We start from the raw sequence: 18,350 nt of genomic DNA, 5'->3' as shown, positions 1-18,350 counted from the left end.
ATATGTATACACACACACACACACACACACACACATGTCCATACACCCACATATCATCATCATCATCATCGTTTAACGTCCGCTTTCCATGCTAGCATGGGTTGGACGATTTGACTGAGGACTGGTGAAACCGGATGGCAACACCAGGCTCCAGTCTGATTTGGCAGAGTTTCTACAGCTGGATGCCCTTCCTAACGCCAACCACTCAGAGAGTGTAGTGGGTGCTTTTACGTGTCACCCGCACGAAAACGGCCACGCTCGAAATGGTGTCTTTTATGTGCCACCCGCACAAGCCAGTCCAGGGGCACTGGCAACGATCTCGCTCGAAAATACACAGAGATATATGCCTATGCCAATATGTACACATACATCCATGTGTACACACATATTCATGCATACACATACATTCATAAATATGTGGGCACATTCACACACACATGTATGCATACCATCACCTGGTCATGCTCATCACCCCTAAAAGGAAATTAATATAGATCCATATTGATCAATTAATTCCCATTGGTTAATGAAATTTAAGGATCTTTTCTGTGTGGTTGCCAGTGGCTGCTAGCGTCAATTTTCAGTTCAAATTGACTTTATATTTGGTGTAAGGATACTACACTTTTGTAGGCTAATTAATGACATGAAAGTAAATTTTGCTATAAATCAATAAATAAGGAGTTATTAGTAATTTAAGTTTGAAAATGTTGGTAATTTTAGCCAATCATAAGCCAAAGACACGTTCATGTCCGTTTTTGATCGTTGGCTCCAGCTCGTATCTGAGCATTGGGTTCGTCAGTCTCCATTCAGTCTCCTTGGCCTGTTTCAAGAGTAACAAGCTGAAACATGAGAACTTTTTTGCCTGTTGCCATAGTAACAGTCTTTGAAAAGTCTGCGGGGAAGCACATGTTGACAGCAGTCTTGTTTACTCATTTATTTTTGTCATTGAGCATTGAGGTGGTTGTGATGTATGCTAAAAATAACAGCTAAATAAAATTTTTTTGATAAATCTTTGAAATTAAAGTTAATTTGTCAACATCTCGCACAGAGATTTAAAACTGTTTTTCTCTTTTAAATTAACATAAACATTTATTTAGATAAAAGAAAATTACCAGAGACATAATATGTGTTGTTTACAAATATTGACAACATATGCTATTTTCAAGATGATGACGACAAAATGTGCAGTCACTCACAAAATTACAGCTAAATCTAACTTAAAATTCTTATTGTTGTCTTTGGTTTGGTATCTTAAAGACAATAAGAGTTTTAATTTAGATTGGTTCATCCCATCTCTTTCCCTTACGATAAGGGCAAAGGATTCTGTAACATTTGTAATTTTGAACTCTTCCATATTCTCTTCCCTAAGAATCACCTTGTTAACACGCTTATAGAGCGATCTTACAAATGTAGGCATTGGCAGAAACACACCTTTGGCTCATATGAATGATTTATACCAGTCTGTATGGTTTGAGCATTTAGTTCACCTTGCACTCTACTTCAATAGATAAATCCACTTCCAAGCCTTTGAACATTTTTCCAACCAACATATCGCTCTATATTTCTCCTTTCTTTGTTCTCTACTTATTATTTCTTTACCCCTTCTCTTCCTATGGTCAACCTTTGACATCAGATCTACTAACGGTTTTTTAAATACTTAATAGCATTCTGTTTATTATTTGTGCAGTCTTCATAATTGTTATAATGTCTTCTTGTTGTTGAGATTGGTTCTCTTTCTTTACTGATGAGGAGATTACATTATTTTACACCGTTTATTCCTTTGGAATAAAACCAATGTTGTCTTCGAAACATATGTCAAAAGTAAAAGGATTTGAATAACATCTGCGTTTAACTCCATTTATTTACTTATATATATATATATATATATATTTCTATAAAGGCTATTTGCCAACAAAATGTGGCAGTTCTTGGGGATAAGGGCCACAAGGGCTTTGGCAAACCCGAGGGTTTTACTTCCAGTTCCGCCACCCAACCCTGTATAAATTAGCTACATACAGATCCCTACCTCATACTTTCAACCTACCTCATAGAGTGAAAGTCAGAAAAAGGGAAAATGTTCAGATAAGCAAAAAATAATAATAAGAAGAAAAACAAAATATTGTATCATATGCCACTTCTTGTACAGTCTTTAATCTTCTGAAATAGAAATGTGATAATCATAGGAGCAAACATGACATACAATAGTAAATTCTGCACTTTATTACCAGGAAGAGATTTACCCTCCTCCATTGAAAATTGGATTTTAATAGTCTGGTTAGTATTTATGATTCCTGTAACCCTCCTCAAAATACATTTTGCTTTTTGTTCGTTTCAGATTGGCAAGTTGGATAAATTTATGATATCTGTACTAGAGGAAGATATGACTAATATTGTGAAACTTTTTCAGGAATATGAAATTAACTTGAAAGAATGGTTAACTGAACCACATATTAAAACTGTATACCAGCTGGTAAGTAAATTTTAAGTAAACTCTCCTCTACAGTTTTCTGAAGGCCTTGAGGGGTTTTAAAGGCTGTTATTTACAGCTGGTTTTATGATGTTAAATGCGAGTAATAAATCTCTCCCAGGTTAGAATACCAATTTGTTACATGTGAGCCTGTTGTACCATTCACTATTCAAAGTATGATAAGGTAAATATTACTAACATATTGCAACCCAGTCAACTGATTATATTCATTTCCTACAGATTTGTTTCTTTAACAAAGGATATTGATATCAGTATTGAGAGGTGAGTCATATTAAAATTGAACTAAGTTTCGGTTGAGGTGAGTCTCCATCCTGATTTCAGTCTTTGTTAAAATCATATTCATTCACTTATATAAAACAGTGTCTTTGAGAAAATTTTGAGTCTTGTAGAATCTCACATATACACACATATCTTTTTAAGAACATATACACATGTATGTGTGTGAGCATATATATATATATATATATATATATATATATATGAATGTATGTATGTATATATATATATATATATACAGGTTGTGGCAGAAATACCTCCCACATTTGAAAGGTTGACAAAAGGAAAAAGAAACAACATTTATGAAAAATTAATTTTACTGTTGTTTAAACAAAGGGTTACAGTTTGTGTTCATTAGCTAAATGAAAACATCATTGGCACTTGCATAATTTCATTAGCAACACAAAGGGATCAAATGCATTTGGGACGTGTAAACAGCAAAGTAGGAGGGATTGAAAATGTAAGACAGATTAAGTTTATCCGTGGAAAGAACAGCCTACGAAACATACCACGGTAACCTTAGGCAGGGAAAGAAAGGGCTCTCTCTTTCTCTCTGTCTCACTTTTTGGGATTTACAGGATCATGCTCAGAGTGGTTTTGTCAATCACGTATACCATCTTTGCTACATTCACCCACCTTTTATTGAATCTTTCATGAGACAAAACTTCCTCTCTATTCTCACCTTCCTTTTCATGTGGTATTTGAAAAAGTTGATGAGCGATTGGCCAGAGAAGTAAGTGTTTGTCTCTAAACCTTTTGTACGAGTCCACGACACACATTCTTTTACCATGGCCACCAGTACAATGAAAACTGCCTTGCCTTCCCGGAAGGTGGTTGAACAATATTCACGATAGACTTTGCTGATAACCGAATTTGTCGCACATGTGACAGCAGGTGTTTGACATAAGCCTACGAGTCTGGAATGGTTGGGCACTGCATCAGTGTGTGCAGAAAGGTTTGATCACTCTGACTGTATCTCAGACAAGTCGGTCCAGTGTTTCTCAAACTGTGCCTGTTGAGCTTATCCCGAATGGGCAATGCTTCCCAATAGCACTGCCAGGCCAAGGATCTCTGGTGATTGTTCATAGGTCCCGGCCCGAAAGTTGTCCTGAAGAGGCAGGTCAGGTGTTCCTCGTTGACACCCAGATTATCCCCAAGAACGTCATCATACCTCCCCTCCACTAATCCTGTATAGATCGCCTTTGCGGAATTGAAGTCGCACAAGTCTGGTCCCAGACGGCAGAGTTGCTTGAGAGCAAGACAACACTCACGGTGCCATTCACCTAGCCTTGGTCTGTGTTTGATTTATGACTGTAGTTTGGCCAAAGAGACGAGCTGCAGGAAAGTGTGTCTCACAAACGGCCACCACACCCGTTAACAGTCATCTGTGAAGTGCTGAATATGTTGCAGTCTCACCGCATACTTGAGCATAATCAACCCTTGCATGCCCATTCCTCCATTTAGCAGTTGCTGACAGCAAATGGATCGCCTAACCATCGTAACACTTCCTTTCCACAAAAAGCGGAAGAGTATGCGTTCCAGTTTGGTGATAGTAGGGTTGGGACAAGGGAGTACAGTCAGACAGTAATAGATGACTTCCATCCAGCCAATTAGGAATAGCTTCCTCTCTGCCCATTGCTGGGTGAGAGTGGCCACCCTACTCATTATCTTATCCCAATTCTTCCCCAAGCAATTTAACTGGTCCGTCAGTCCAGTGTCCAACGATGGAGATGCTGCTGGATGGCGTGGGCTTATTTCTCCAGGTGCCATTCTGCAAGCCCACTGACTTTACTGGGTTAATTTTTGCTCCCGTTACCGCTTTGTATGCGTTTAGTGTCTCACTGACCAGATTGATATGCCTGTGGCTCGACATTATGACAGTGATGTCGTCCATGTATGCAGACATACTCCTCCTGCATCCCAGTTCTCGTGGGATGTTCCTCAACATTGCCAGCTTCCGTGGTAGTGGCTCTGGAGTCAATATGTACAGAAGCGATGAGAGGGACATCCTTGACAGATAGAACACGTAATGTTAAATGGTCTGCATAGATGACCATTTATGCAAACTACCAAGCGGATGCTGCTGTATAAAGCAGCAATCCAATCACGGGATATGGAACTGAAACCAGCCGCTCTAAAGACAGCCTCCAAGTAATGATGGTCGACCCTATCAAAAGCTTTCGATTGATCCAAATTGATCAATCAAATTGATCAATCAAATTGATCAATTGGCACCACCCATGCCAGATTCCTTAACTACCCAGTCTATGATGTAGCACATCAGATGGAGGTTCTCGTGGATACTCCTACATGGCACGGTGCATGTTTATGCTTTGTCAACCAATTTCTTGATGACAAGCGCCAATCTCTCAGCTATCGCCTTGGCCAAAATCTTTAAATCTGCGTTAAGCTGAGTGATTTGCTTGAAGTTATCTATGATGTTCCCCTTGTTTGGATCTTTCTTTAGCAGTGCCACCACTCCTTGGCTCAGAAAACTGGGGATACCCCTGTTTTGCTGCCAGATGCAGTAGACTGCTGCTAAGATTCCTCCAACTAAGTCTGGCATATGACAATAAAGCTCATAGGGCAGACCATCCAAGCCTGGAGACTTGTCTCCTGCGCAGCCTGACATCGCATCCCATATGTCCACGGCCGTGATGGTTCTTTCACAACTTTCTGCCTTTCTTGCCGAGAGTTGTGGCAGGTCATGCAGTTAGACACTAAAGTCCATCCTGCATTCTGACCCACCAGTAATCCTGAACCGTCAACCAGTGTGCTGTTGAAGTGTCTTACACATCCTTTCGGGCTCGAATAATTTACGCCCCTGTTCATCTGTAAATTTATGACCTGTGTTGCTGACTATATTAAATTGTGGACAACCTACATTATCCCTATCCACTGTCCTACAGAATACTCTGTCTAAATATGGTTTGGATGAACTGATGCGGTTGCTCCATGTCCAAATTGGCGCATTCGAGCGGTCCAGTCGGTACCTGTCAGACAGTTGGAAACTGCTGAGAAGGTCTTTGAGGCATTTACATCCCCTTCTATCCTATCTCTACTCATGTAGTCTAGATGCATTTCCAAGGTAGCATTCCAATTCGTCACTAAAAGTAAAGGTCGAGACATTCCCAGGAAAACTTCTAGATGTCGAAAGAAATCTGGCCGACCTGTTAAGGATGGTGCATAAACTGTTATCAGTAACCTCGGCCAGGGAAAGAAAAACACATGAGAGCAAAAGACAGGAAGGAAAATAAATGTTGAATTGTCTGCTGAACATGTACTGGAGGGCCTGTGGGTTGTGTGTCTGGTCTCACTGATGGCTATGATTGATTGATTGATAGATAGATAGATAACTTTCTTTATTGGCCACACAGAGCTGAACATAGAGGGGACAAATACAATGTAGAGCTTTTCTTTTCGAGATGAGGGGTGCAAAGACAAATAAAGTAAAAACAATTGGGGACAATGATCAAAAGGGATTGAAATCGTTTGGGACATACACAAAAAAAGTTGAAATAATACAATAAGTTTCCAAGAAATGGGGAGGTTTATCTGTGGAAAGAAAAACCTACGGAAAGACCATGGTATCCTCAGGCAATAATATCACATATTAACACATTTCTTTACAAGTAAGTAACTCTCTGTTTTAAATATTTTGCTGGGTTTTTTTCTCTGGTTCATAGGATCATGCTCAAGGGGACTTCGTCATTCACACGTGCCATCCTTGCTACATTCACCCATCTTTTTTTGGAACATTCGCTAGACAAAACTTGCCTCTCTAATCTCACCTTCCTTTTCAAGTGATACTTGAAAAAGTTGAAGAGAGATTGACCAGCAAGGAAAATGTTTGTCTCTAATCCTTTCAGACGCGTTCACCAGTTACATTATTTCGCCATAGCCACAAGTACTATGAAAATAGCGCTTCCTTCCCGTTTGAAGGAAGGAGGCATGACAATATTGACGATAGACTCGGCTAGTAAAACGACTCGTCCAACTCGTGACAACAGTCGTTCAACATAAGCCCACAGGTCGGAAATGGTTGGACACTGCACGAGTGTGTGCAGAATGGTTTCGTCACTCTGACCACATCTCGAGCAGGTCAGCCTCGTGTTTCTCGAGCCGTGTCTGTAGAGCTTATCCTGAACGGGTAGTGCTTCTCAATAGCAATGCCAGTCCAGGGATCTCTGGAAGTTGTCCATAGTTCCTGGCCTGAAAGTCATCTTGAGCAGGTGGGTCAGGTATTCCTCGTCAACACCCAGGTTCACCCCGAGATCGTCGTCGTACCTCCCCTCCACTAATCCCCATATAATGCTTTGGTTGTTATGCAGTCGCTCCAGGTCGACTCGGGACAGCTGAGTTGCTCCAGAGCAACATGACACTCGCCGTGCCATTCGCCCTTCCTCGGCCGCTTCTTGATCCACGACTGCAGCTCGGTCATGGAGACGAGCTGTGGGAAGTGCGTCACACAAACGGTGAACACACCTGTCCACCGTCGTCTACATAGAGCCGGAGATGTTGCAGTCTCAGCGCATGTCTGCACATCATTATCCACAGCATGCCCAGCCATCCTTTCAGCGGGTGTTGGCAGCAAACGGATTGCCTGACCATCAGAACGCTTCCTTTCCACAAGAAGTGGAAGAGGAAGCATTCCAGTTTGGTGATAGTAAGGTCGGGACAAGGCACAACGATCAGGTGGTAGTTGATGACGGACGTGATGTACACGTTTACCACCTCTGCCCGACCTTTTCAGGACAGCTTCCTCTCGGCTCATTGCTGGGAGAGAGTGACCACCCTACTCATTATCTCGTCCCTGTTCTTCTCCATTTGGAGGTCTGGACCGAACCAGACTCCGAGCAATTTGACTGGCCCGTCTGTCCAGCGTCCCATTACTGACGCGCTACCGGACGGCATGGGCTTGCTTCTCCAGGTGCTAGGCCACAAGCCCACTGACCTTTCCCGGTTGATTTTCGCCCCTGTCACCGCTTCGTTAAATTTCAGTGTCTCGCCAACCAGCTCGATGTGCTCGTGGCTAGACACTATGATGGTGACATCTTCCGCGTATGTGGACACGCTCGTTCCACAACCCAATTCTCGCCGAATACCCCTCAGTGTCGCCAGCTTCTGAAGTAGTGGATCAAGAGTCAATACGTACAGAAGTGACACGACAGGGCATCTCTGACAGACCAAACGTGCAATGTCGAAAGGTCTTGATAGATGCCTATTCACGCGAATTTCCAAACGGATTCCTCTGTACAAGGCAGCCATCCAGCCAAGGATGATGAGACCAAAACCGGCTGCTATGAGGACAGCCTCCAAGTATCGATGGTCTATCCTATCGAAAGCTTTAGATTGATCCAAATTAATCAGGGTCCCACCCATGCCAGGTTCCTTAACTACCCTGTCTACGATGTAGCGCATCAGATGGGGGTTACCATTGATGCTCCAGCCTGGCATGGCATACATTTGTGCCTTGTTGACCAGTTTCTCGATGACAAGCGCCAACCTCTTGGCTAACACCTTGGCCAAAATTTTCAAGTCTGCATTGAGCAGAGTGATGAGTCTAAAGTTATCTATTATGTCCCCCTTGTTTGGATCTTTCTTAAGCAGCGTTACGGCTCCTCGGCTCACAAAACCGGGGATGTTCCCGTTCTGCTGCCAGTTGCAGTACACTGCTGCCAAGACGTCTCCAAGCAAGTCTGGCATACAATTGTAAAGCTCGTAAGGTAGACCATCCAAACCCTGTGATTTACCCCCCGAGTATCCTGCTATCATGTCCCTCACTTCCGCCGCCATGACGGCACCTTCACAGCACTCTGCCTCTCTTACTAAGAGTCAGGGTAGGTTGTGTCTTCTTCAGGCACTGAAGTCTACTCTGCGTTCTCGCTCGCCAATCGTCCTGAACAGTCAGGCAAAATGCTGCTGAAACGCCTCGCATACCTTGCACGGCTCGAGCAATTAGCGCCCCTCTTCATCTACCAGAGACCGAATTGTGGCTTTGTTGTCCTGTTGTAACTCCGCCACCCAGGCCTCTCACGTGGCTCCAACACCTTCATTCCTTAGAGCACGCATCCTAGCCCTTACAACACACCCTTCGTGTTTGGCTTTGAAGTGTTGGTTGTGGGTCAACCTTGCCGCCAAAATGTCGGATGCGATACTGCTTCTTATCGCCTATTCTAACTTCTTAACTAGCTCACCCACTACTCTCTTTTTATCTATGGCTAGTGCTTTGTTATATCTAATCGCCTCCGCTTTTACTGCTCTCTTGAGGGCAAACCACCATTTGTTGTTGATGATGGCTCCCGTCAAAGCCCTCTTTACTAGCGTACTAATTCGGTCTCTGAAAACCTATCTCGATGGGAAAGACGCGTTTAGTTTCCAGTATCCGGGGCCCTGCCTATGTGCCTTATCTTTTGAGACCCGTGTAGCTTACTATGTGGAATTGTGAACTTCCTCAGCTATCACTATCTACTGTCCTACACTGTTTCCTATCTAGATACGATCTCGACGACCCATTGCTGTTGCTCCATGTCCACGTTGGCGAATTTGGGTGGTCGAGTCGGTACCTGTCAGACAGTTGAAAGCGTCTGAGCAGGTCTCTGAGGCATTTGCATCCCCGTCTATTTCTGTCTCTTCCCACATAGTCTAGATGCGTGTCCAAGGTAGCATTCCAACCCCCCCACTAAAAGTAAAGGACGAGACGCTCCTAGGAACACTTCTAGACGTCGAAAGAAATCCAGACGACCTGCTAAAGTGGTGCATAGACTTCTAGGAGTAAAAGAGCACACCCATCGTGTTGATGTATTTCATCAACTGTATTATTAATGTTAATGGTTGTGAGCATTGTTTTCGTGCTGTTGTTGTTGATGTTGTTTGTGTTAGAGTTGGAAATGTCTTCAAGAGTTGTGTATCTCCCTGCTTTGTTGGTGTTTCTTTTGTTCTTTTTTTTTTTTTTGCTCCTCTTCCTCCTTCCTTTTCTGGATATTTGCCATTCCTCACTACTTTCTTCTTCCGAAGAAAGTTCTGAGGAATCGGAAGGGGGTAAGGGCTTGTCATAAGCATCCGTGTGTGTTTCTGTAAGTGTTTGTGTTGTTGTTTTCGTTGGTGTTGGTTGATGGTTATTTGTGTTAAATGTATGCGATACAGGGGAGAGGGAATCAGTTTTTGCATCTTCTTTTGCTTTTCCTGAATCTACACTTCTTGGTGTTTTTACAGGGGTTGCTCTGTTGTCGTTTGTTGGTATTGCTTTTATTGTCTTTTGTGTTGAAGGTGGTGTGGGTAGCAGGGGTTTTCTCCCAGGTTTTGTTAGTGGTTGTTGTTGTTGCTGTCCTTGTTTTTTGGCGGCAGTTGGACAATCATTTTTTAGATGTGTCTCGCTGTTGCACAAATAACACCGTGGCCTCCTGCCCTCCACCACACATCCAAATTGTGTCCTTTTGCTTATTGAATATTTGTAGGTAATTTATTTATCGATTCTTGATCAATTTGTAACAGAATTTCTAGCTTTTTACATACCCAGTTTTGCTGTTCAAGGATAGCAATTTCTAAAATATTAGCTTCCTCCATTTCGAAGCAGATAGCAAATAACAACCATAAGGTTTCTACCTCTCCAGGCACATACCTTATTGTGACCTTCGTCACTCTTTGCCCAAGATAGCTGGGTATCATTATCAGCTGGTCAGTGCGAAGAGTGAGTTGTCGAAAATTGCTTTGTTCATTTTTCGCTGTGGAAACTAACTTGAACAGTGGCAAATTTATGCCACCAATTGATGTATTCCTTATGTGGCCATAAAGGGCAAAGGCATTTTTCAATTTTTTCCTGTGCTATGTTTTCGGGGTTTTTTTTTTTTTTGCTTTTGTACTCAATATTTTGTAACTGATGATTTTTTTTGTGTTTGTTCTAACATGTTCTGAGGGATGTGTAAATATAAATTTTCGCCTTCTTTCGTAAGAAGTGGTTTTGTTTCTTTGATCTGTTGTGCAGTGAAAGATACAGTTGTTCTCTTTTGCTTAATTGCTTCGGCGAAATTTGTTTTGGTGGTGGTGGTGACAGAGCTGTTAACAATTGTAGTTGCAGCATTCACTTCCACCTCACTCAGGTTTGCCTTTAATTTCTTATTATTTTTCATGTCTAGCTGTATGTGTGCACGTGCAGGAGTTATTCTTTATTTCTCCTAGCATTTCAAGGCTAAGGAAACACTGGTCCATGAAGGAATTTGACCAACGTTCTATGATGACATTTCTCGACATTTTTTAAAGTCGAGAAGAAAATATACAAATTTAATTAAGGTTGAAACTGCACCTAGGGGCCACTTCCTCCCTTGGAAAGACACTGAAACGAAAGTTGGGCGCTTCACACACCTTATGTGCAAAAATGTAAACAAAATGTGGGCTATAAATGGTAAAAAAAACGATTACCTTTGGAGCCGATGCAACAACACGTCAGCTGATAGATAGATAGATAGATAGACAGACAGACAGGCAGGCAGACAGACAGACAGATAGATTTTTTAGCAACACAGAGCTGAACACAGAGGGAACAAATACAATGTAGAGCTTTTCTTTTCCAAAATAATGAGGAAAATAGAAAAAAAGGGGAAAAACATTCTGATCAAAAGGGATCGTGTAAGAAAAAAATTCCAATCAAAAGGGATCATTTATCACAGAACAGAGTAAAAATATAAAAAAACCGATTAGGTTTACCTGTGAAAGAAAAGCCGACGATAAAGACCATGGTAACCTCAGGCAAGGAGGGAAAAGACACGAGATTAAAATGATCTCTCTCTCTCTCTCTCTCTCTCTCTCTTTCTTGGATTTACAGGATCATACTCAAAGAGGTTTCATCATTTGCGCGTACCTTCTTTGCTACATTCAACCACCTTTTATCGAATCTTACTTGAGACAAAATTTCCCTCTATTCTCACCTTCCTTTTGAAGTGGTACCTGGAAAAGTTGATGAGCGATTGGCCAGAGAGGAAAGTGTATGTCTATAAAATTTTGCTAGAGTCCACCACACACATTCTTTCACCATGGCCACCAGTGCAATGAAAACTAACTTGCCCTCCTTGTTAAAGGAAGGTAGCAGGGCAGTTTCGTGATAGACTCAATTGATAACCAAATTTGTCCCACATGTGACAGCAGCCATTTGACATAAGCCCACTGGTCCAAAATGGTTGGACACTGCACAAGTGCATACAGAACAGTTTCGTCGCTCTCTCCGTATCTCAGGCAAGTCGGTCCAGTATCTTGAACCATGCCTGTAGAGATTACCCGAATGGGCAATGCTTCCCGATAGCACTGCCAGGCCAGGGATCTCTGGTGATTGTCCATAGGTTCTGGTCTGAAAGTGGTCTTGAAGAGGCGGGTCAGGTGTTTCTCATCGACTCCCAGATTCTCCACATGAACGTCATCACACCTCCCTTCTACTAATCCTGTATAGAACGCCTTTGTGTAATTGATGTTACACAAGTTTGGTCCCGGATGGCAGAGTTGCTTGAGAGAAGGGAAATGGCTTTGACTTAAAAAAAAAGCATGGGACATAGTTCAAAAGATGAAGGGAAAACACACTGTTTTAGTAATGTAGCATTTGGCAGAGGGTGACTCTTGGGAGTCATGAATAAACATGAAATTAGTCAGTTTGAAGCATAAAAGAAATTAGTTTAAAAAAAGGTGAAAAGGTGAATAAAGGAGGAGACGATGAGAGACAGAGAGACTTGAATTTTGTCTTCTGAAGAGAGGAACTAAGAAAATGGAGAAGAGAATCATAACAAGAATAAATGTGTGAAAGAGATGGGTATGAATGGATGTAAAGGTTTAATAATTACAAAAGCATTCCCTTATTAAACAAAATCCATACATACAAACACACACACACACACATATACACATGTATTTGCACAAGTATAAACAAATGTATACATACACAAATATGCACATGCTTGTAGATATGTACATGAACTTGCATACATGCATATACTCTCACACCAGATGCACACAGGCATATATATGTGTATGTTTGTAAAGAAACATACATACATGCATGTAAATAGACAAACACACATAATTATATGAAATACAAAATACAGTATACTAACATTATACAGACTAGCAGGTACTGTGGAAAATCCACAGTGTAAGTTAACATACTTGAAAACACAAGGAAAGAATTTCAAAATATTCTTTTGAAATCCTGCCATTTCATCAAAACTTTACTTTCAAATATAATTGAAATGAACTTAGAAGATATTACATTTTTCCTTCTTTTAATGTTTGATAAATTATGTGCTTTATAGTCTAAGGAAATAAAAGAAGAATAAAAATGGTAAATCTTATTCATGTTTTTTGCTCATCAAAATTATTTAGCAATTGAGATTATTTCCACTTCTTTCCATTTTAGTTCACATATATTTGTATATCTATTAAGATACCTCTCTCTCTGTATATGTGTTGGCATACCTCTAAACTCACCTGTATACCTATCTATCTCTCTAGTGAGCCAGCTTATTAACCATCATATCTGTATTCCATTCAGTCTTTGTCTACTATCATAATACTGAGAAGTATTTAAAGCAAACAAAAAAAAAAACTAACAAAATTAAACAAAGAATAATAATGGGGCCCTGACATGACTACAGCCTTTGACAGGAAACATTTTAAAGATAATAATGTAACATCCACAGCTATTTGCTAAGGTTATTTCACTTTAATATAACTGTCTTTCAAAATATCGTTTAGTCATTAAAATTGTAAATCTTCATGACACTGTTTCACCATGTTAAACATTTTGACTTTGCCTGAGATTCGAACATACAAATGTAGAATTATAGACACCATATCCTGCTCTCTCTCTCTCTTTCTCTCTCTCTAATATATATATATGTGTGTGTGTATGTGTGTGTGTGTGTGTGTGTGTGTGTGTGTGTGTATGTAGTTCTCTATTTGAGTTATTACTACCCATGGTGTAAGCATAACACAATGAGAAAACATAGTAATGCAGTAACATTTAGAACAACATTGATTTCAAATTCTGGTACAAGGCCAGCAATTTCAGGGAATTACATTAACCCCAGTGTACAACTGGTACTTATTTTATTAACCACAAAAAGGATGAAAGGCAAAGTCGACCTCAGCAGAATTTGAACTCAGAATGTTGAGATGAATGAAATGCCACTAACCTTTTTTCCCAGCATGGTAATGATTCTGTCAGCCTCCTGCCTTAACATGTAGAATAACATTATAAATGAATATCCAGTGAAAATGCTTTAATGCAATACAATTTGCCAGAAGTTTTTGACTTAGTGTTCAATTTAACATTCCACACCTCTATCCTTATTGCATTATAACTATATCTTCCAAGCAAGAATATGTTATACACTATGAATAGGATTTGTATAATATGAAAATAATGAAACACCACATGTTGGTATTATTTCAAATGCTTTTAATGTGTACTTTTTGAGCTGTTACAAAAGATTACAGTTATGTAAGAGTATACTCATCAACTAACATTTCAAAGTATAAAGTAATAGAAAATTTGTCCTGCATAAAAAAACCATTCAGATAGTTGTAGAAAACCTGGAAAAATCCAATAAAGGAGAAAGAAAAGATCAATCAGCATCATGCAAATCAGGAAAACCTTGTTTTTCAAAAGGGTTTGACCTTAGACAAATGGACCAGCCTAAAAAGCACCTTCCATATTGTGGTAAGAACATTAGACATTGCTGATGCATATGAGATTGGAGGATCTTTTTTATTGTAGATATGCTCAGTAAGAAATTCTCTTCAACTAGCTTTGGCCTCCATAGAGACAGAATGCTTTTGGCATTACTGAGAAGAGTAAACAATCATGCACTCAATAGGAATTTAATGATAATGTATATATGTGGTTGTATGCATTGTGGTTTTAAGGTCTGATTAATGAATTCAAGATGCATAATGATAAGCAAATTCAAAGACAATTTGAAATTGACCACATAGAAATATTTATTACTATTGCTAAAATCAGGTACAGCAAACATTAATAATTGCCAAAACATTATATAGATTTAAATGCTCATAAAAATGAAGATATGAAGGTTAAGAAACCTGAAGAATAGCTTCACAGATATTCTGGCTACAATTCTATTCAAATTTTGGTAAGATGTGAAGCATAATGTCAAAGATTCTGGTTTGAATTCTGTTCAAGTTGAGAACTGTAAAGTGAAATCAAATTGTTCTCACATCAAAGTCCCAGGTCACTCACAGCAAAACTCTCCTCCCTTAGCAAGCCAAAATTTCCCATTTCATAGCTGATGAACAGATGCTAGTCTAGTACATCACGTTAAAGAGGGGGACAGTCCAAGCAAAACTAAATGAATCCAACCATTACTGAATAGTTAAAAGTAAAAAAGCCACAATGTGTGCAACTAAAGTTCCAGAACAATCATGCTTCTGCAACAAGGCTTAAAAAATGTAAACCATATCCTTAATTCTCTTGAGCTCAATATTACAATAGAAACAATTATGGAAGTGGTTAATTTCCTGCATGTCACATCAGACTACCACAATGGTACCTATAGACCCTCTTAGAAATTAAATGAGAAGCTCCCATATATTAATATTGGTTTCTGCCATTCAGCCATAGTTTCAGGAACTTGGTCAAGATGTTAGCTGAGGAATCACCAATATATTTTCAAATGAGATTTTTCATGTTGTAACTCCATATTACAAAGAAACCCTAATCAGGTGTGGTTTAATGATTAGATTAGATATATACCCATCCCTAACCTCATCATGAGAAAATAACATCATAAAGTCATATGACTTATATACACATTTTCATAGAAAGCAAACATATCATGTTCATATGGTTTTATTTAATTCAAGTAATAAACACTCCCCTAAAACACTTAGGTGCAGGAAAATATTTAATGGACACACATGGATGGTTTCTTTTAGCTGTGGCTGAAGCCTAAAGAGAACATTAGTAAATAGATCCAAAACTGAAACAGAAATAACATCACGTCAACTGGATGGTCATTGCAATACAGAAATGATTGCATGTGAGGTGGTGGTGGTAGACTTGCATGACAGAAAGTCCCTTTAGGATCACATTTAACACAAATCCTCATTTTATCTCCAAGCAAGGTGAAATGTCACACTCCAATGAAGCATATCTAGACATTGAAAGCACTGTACATTATAATATAAAATGGATGATACTAGAAAAGTGTAAACCTTACCTTGACAATCGCAAAAGGGACAAGCTCTGCTTGATTGGAAAAAGGATCATACCAAAAGACTCTCTTTACCTGGACACCTCTCTAAATTGTAAAAGTAAGTTTTTTTGGCTCCTACCCTCATAAGCATAAATTTGCCCTAGCATACTGGCCGACTGTACCATTAATATACACATTGAAGAACCCCCATCGGTTTTTTCTCCTCTCCAAAATTTGAGATACTTAAATAAAACTTTTCACACTTCAATGTGATGTGTATATATATATATATATATATATATCTAGGAGTTGCTGTGTGGTAAGTAGCTTGCTTACAAATCACATGGTTCCGGTTTCAGTCCCAATGCAAAGCACCTTGGATAAGTGTCTTCTGCTATACCTCAGACCAACCAAAGCCTTGTGAGTGGATTTGGTAGACAGAAACTAACAGAACCCCATCATATATAGATATATATATAAAATTTATTAATAAGGGTATAAATTGATATTAATCAATTAAAACCAGTGGTCTAGCATATTAAAAAAATCCGAAGATTAAAATTATATTACATACAAAAATAAGAGAAATGACCAGCAAAATTGGACTCCTATATGCTATAAATAGATGCCGAATCATCTAAGCACGAAAAATATGTTCTCAGTAAAAATTTAGCGACACAACAGACTGTAAAAGGGCAAGACAAATGAAAAAATACTAAATACAAAAATGATTAACCTACGTACCATGGTTTCACCTGTTAAAATCTACATAAGTAAATATCTGCAGGATCATCAGTGTAATCTGTCGATTTATAAAATATAATTTCCAGAACTAGACACAAGACGTCCACCTGAAAGGGAGCACATGTAGAGTTCTACAAATTACATTCAGTGTATCCTTTCGAATGTCTTCAATCTGGCGCGCTGAGTCCGGAAATAACTCTGCAGTTAATAAATTTTTGCAGCTAATTTACCGGTTTGGGAACATCATTATTTAAAATTTATTAGTAAGGGTATAAATTGATATTAATCAATTAAATCCAGTGGTCTAGCATATTAAAAAAATCCTAAGATTAAAATTATATTACATACAAAAATAAGAGGAATGACCAGCAAAAGTGGACTCCTATATGCTGGATTGAAGACATTCGAAAGGAAGATAGTTTTTGTGTGTGGCAGATGCACAGGGGTAATAAACACTGAAGATGCTCAGGAAACAGAATCCATAACATTCCAGAGGGTAAAACTAGAAGTAGTTGCTCTGAGAGTTTAGCGACTAGAGTAAGAATAGCCTGGGTAAAGTTCAGGTTGCTCGTACCTCTGTTGGCAACTAAGGGCATCTCGCTCAGGATGAAAAGTAGATGGTATGATATGATATGATGCATGTGTGCAAGCTGCCTTGCTACACAGCAGTGAAACATGGGCCATGACTGCTGAAGACATGTGCAAGCTTGAAAGAAATGAAGCTAGCATGATCCACTGGATGCGTAATGTCAATGTTCATACACAACTGAGTGTAGGGCCCTGAGAGAAAAGTTGGGCATAAGAAACATCAAATGTGGTGTGCAAGGGAGATGACTACACTGATATGGTCATGTGTTTTGTACGGATGAGGAGAGCTGTGTGAGGAAGTTCCACTCCCTAACTGTGGAAGGAACCTGCAGAAGTGGTAGACTTAGGAAGACATGGGATGAGATGATGAAGCAAGACCTTCGAAAGTTGGGCCACACTGAGGAAATGACAGGAGACCAATACCATTGGAGATATGCTGTGATTGAGAATACCTGGAAACTAAAGTGAGATTGCAGCCATGGCTGATACTAGTGTTGCATGTCCAGCCCATTTAAGAGTACCCCTGATGCGTCGGGTGATATGATATCTTTGAGAGGACCTGTTGAGTCAAGTAAAACGAGAATCGTAGATCTGACCAGTGTCCACTGACTTGCTCCCATGCTGGTGGCATGCAAAAAGCACCATCTGAACATGGCTGATGCCAGTACCCACTGACTAGCCCCCTTGCCGGTGGCATGTAAAAAGCACTAACCGAACATGGCCAATGTTGGTATCCCTTGACTGGTTTCCATGCCGGTGACATGTAAAAAGCACCCACTACACTCTCAGAGTGGCTGATGTTAGGAAGGGCATCCAGCTGTAGAATCATTGCCAGATCAAATTGGGGCCTGGTGCAGCCACTGGCTTTCCAGTCCATAGTAAAACTGTCCGACCCATGCCAGCATGGAAAGTGGACATTAAACGATGATGATGATGATGAGCCCCAGTACAAATTTTTAAGTATACTACTTTTCTGTCAGTTTCTTTTTACCAAACCACTATGTTATGGGGGTGCAAACAAAACCATGTGGGTTCCAAACAAAACCATGTGAGTTGCA

At 39.9% G+C, this 18,350-nt stretch overlaps 1 protein-coding gene across 4 annotated transcripts in view; it reads left to right on the top strand.

Moving 5' to 3' along the window:
- Positions 1–18,350, top strand: part of LOC106881443 (transient receptor potential cation channel subfamily M member 2-like) — a 405,111-nt gene that overhangs the window by 306,334 nt on the left and 80,427 nt on the right. For 3 of the 4 annotated variants that reach the window (XM_052974058.1, XM_052974059.1, XM_052974061.1), the window contains one exon: positions 2,336–2,470. In XM_052974058.1, coding sequence (XP_052830018.1) covers positions 2,336–2,470 — 135 coding nt within the window. The remainder of the gene's footprint in view (positions 1–2,335; positions 2,471–18,350) is intronic. The other variant, XM_052974060.1, reaches the window with a different exon arrangement.

Source organism: Octopus bimaculoides, chromosome 17 (assembly GCF_001194135.2).
Source record: "Octopus bimaculoides isolate UCB-OBI-ISO-001 chromosome 17, ASM119413v2, whole genome shotgun sequence".
Lineage (NCBI taxonomy): Eukaryota > Metazoa > Mollusca > Cephalopoda > Octopoda > Octopodidae > Octopus > Octopus bimaculoides.
This window is presented reverse-complemented; position numbering and strand designations above follow the sequence as displayed.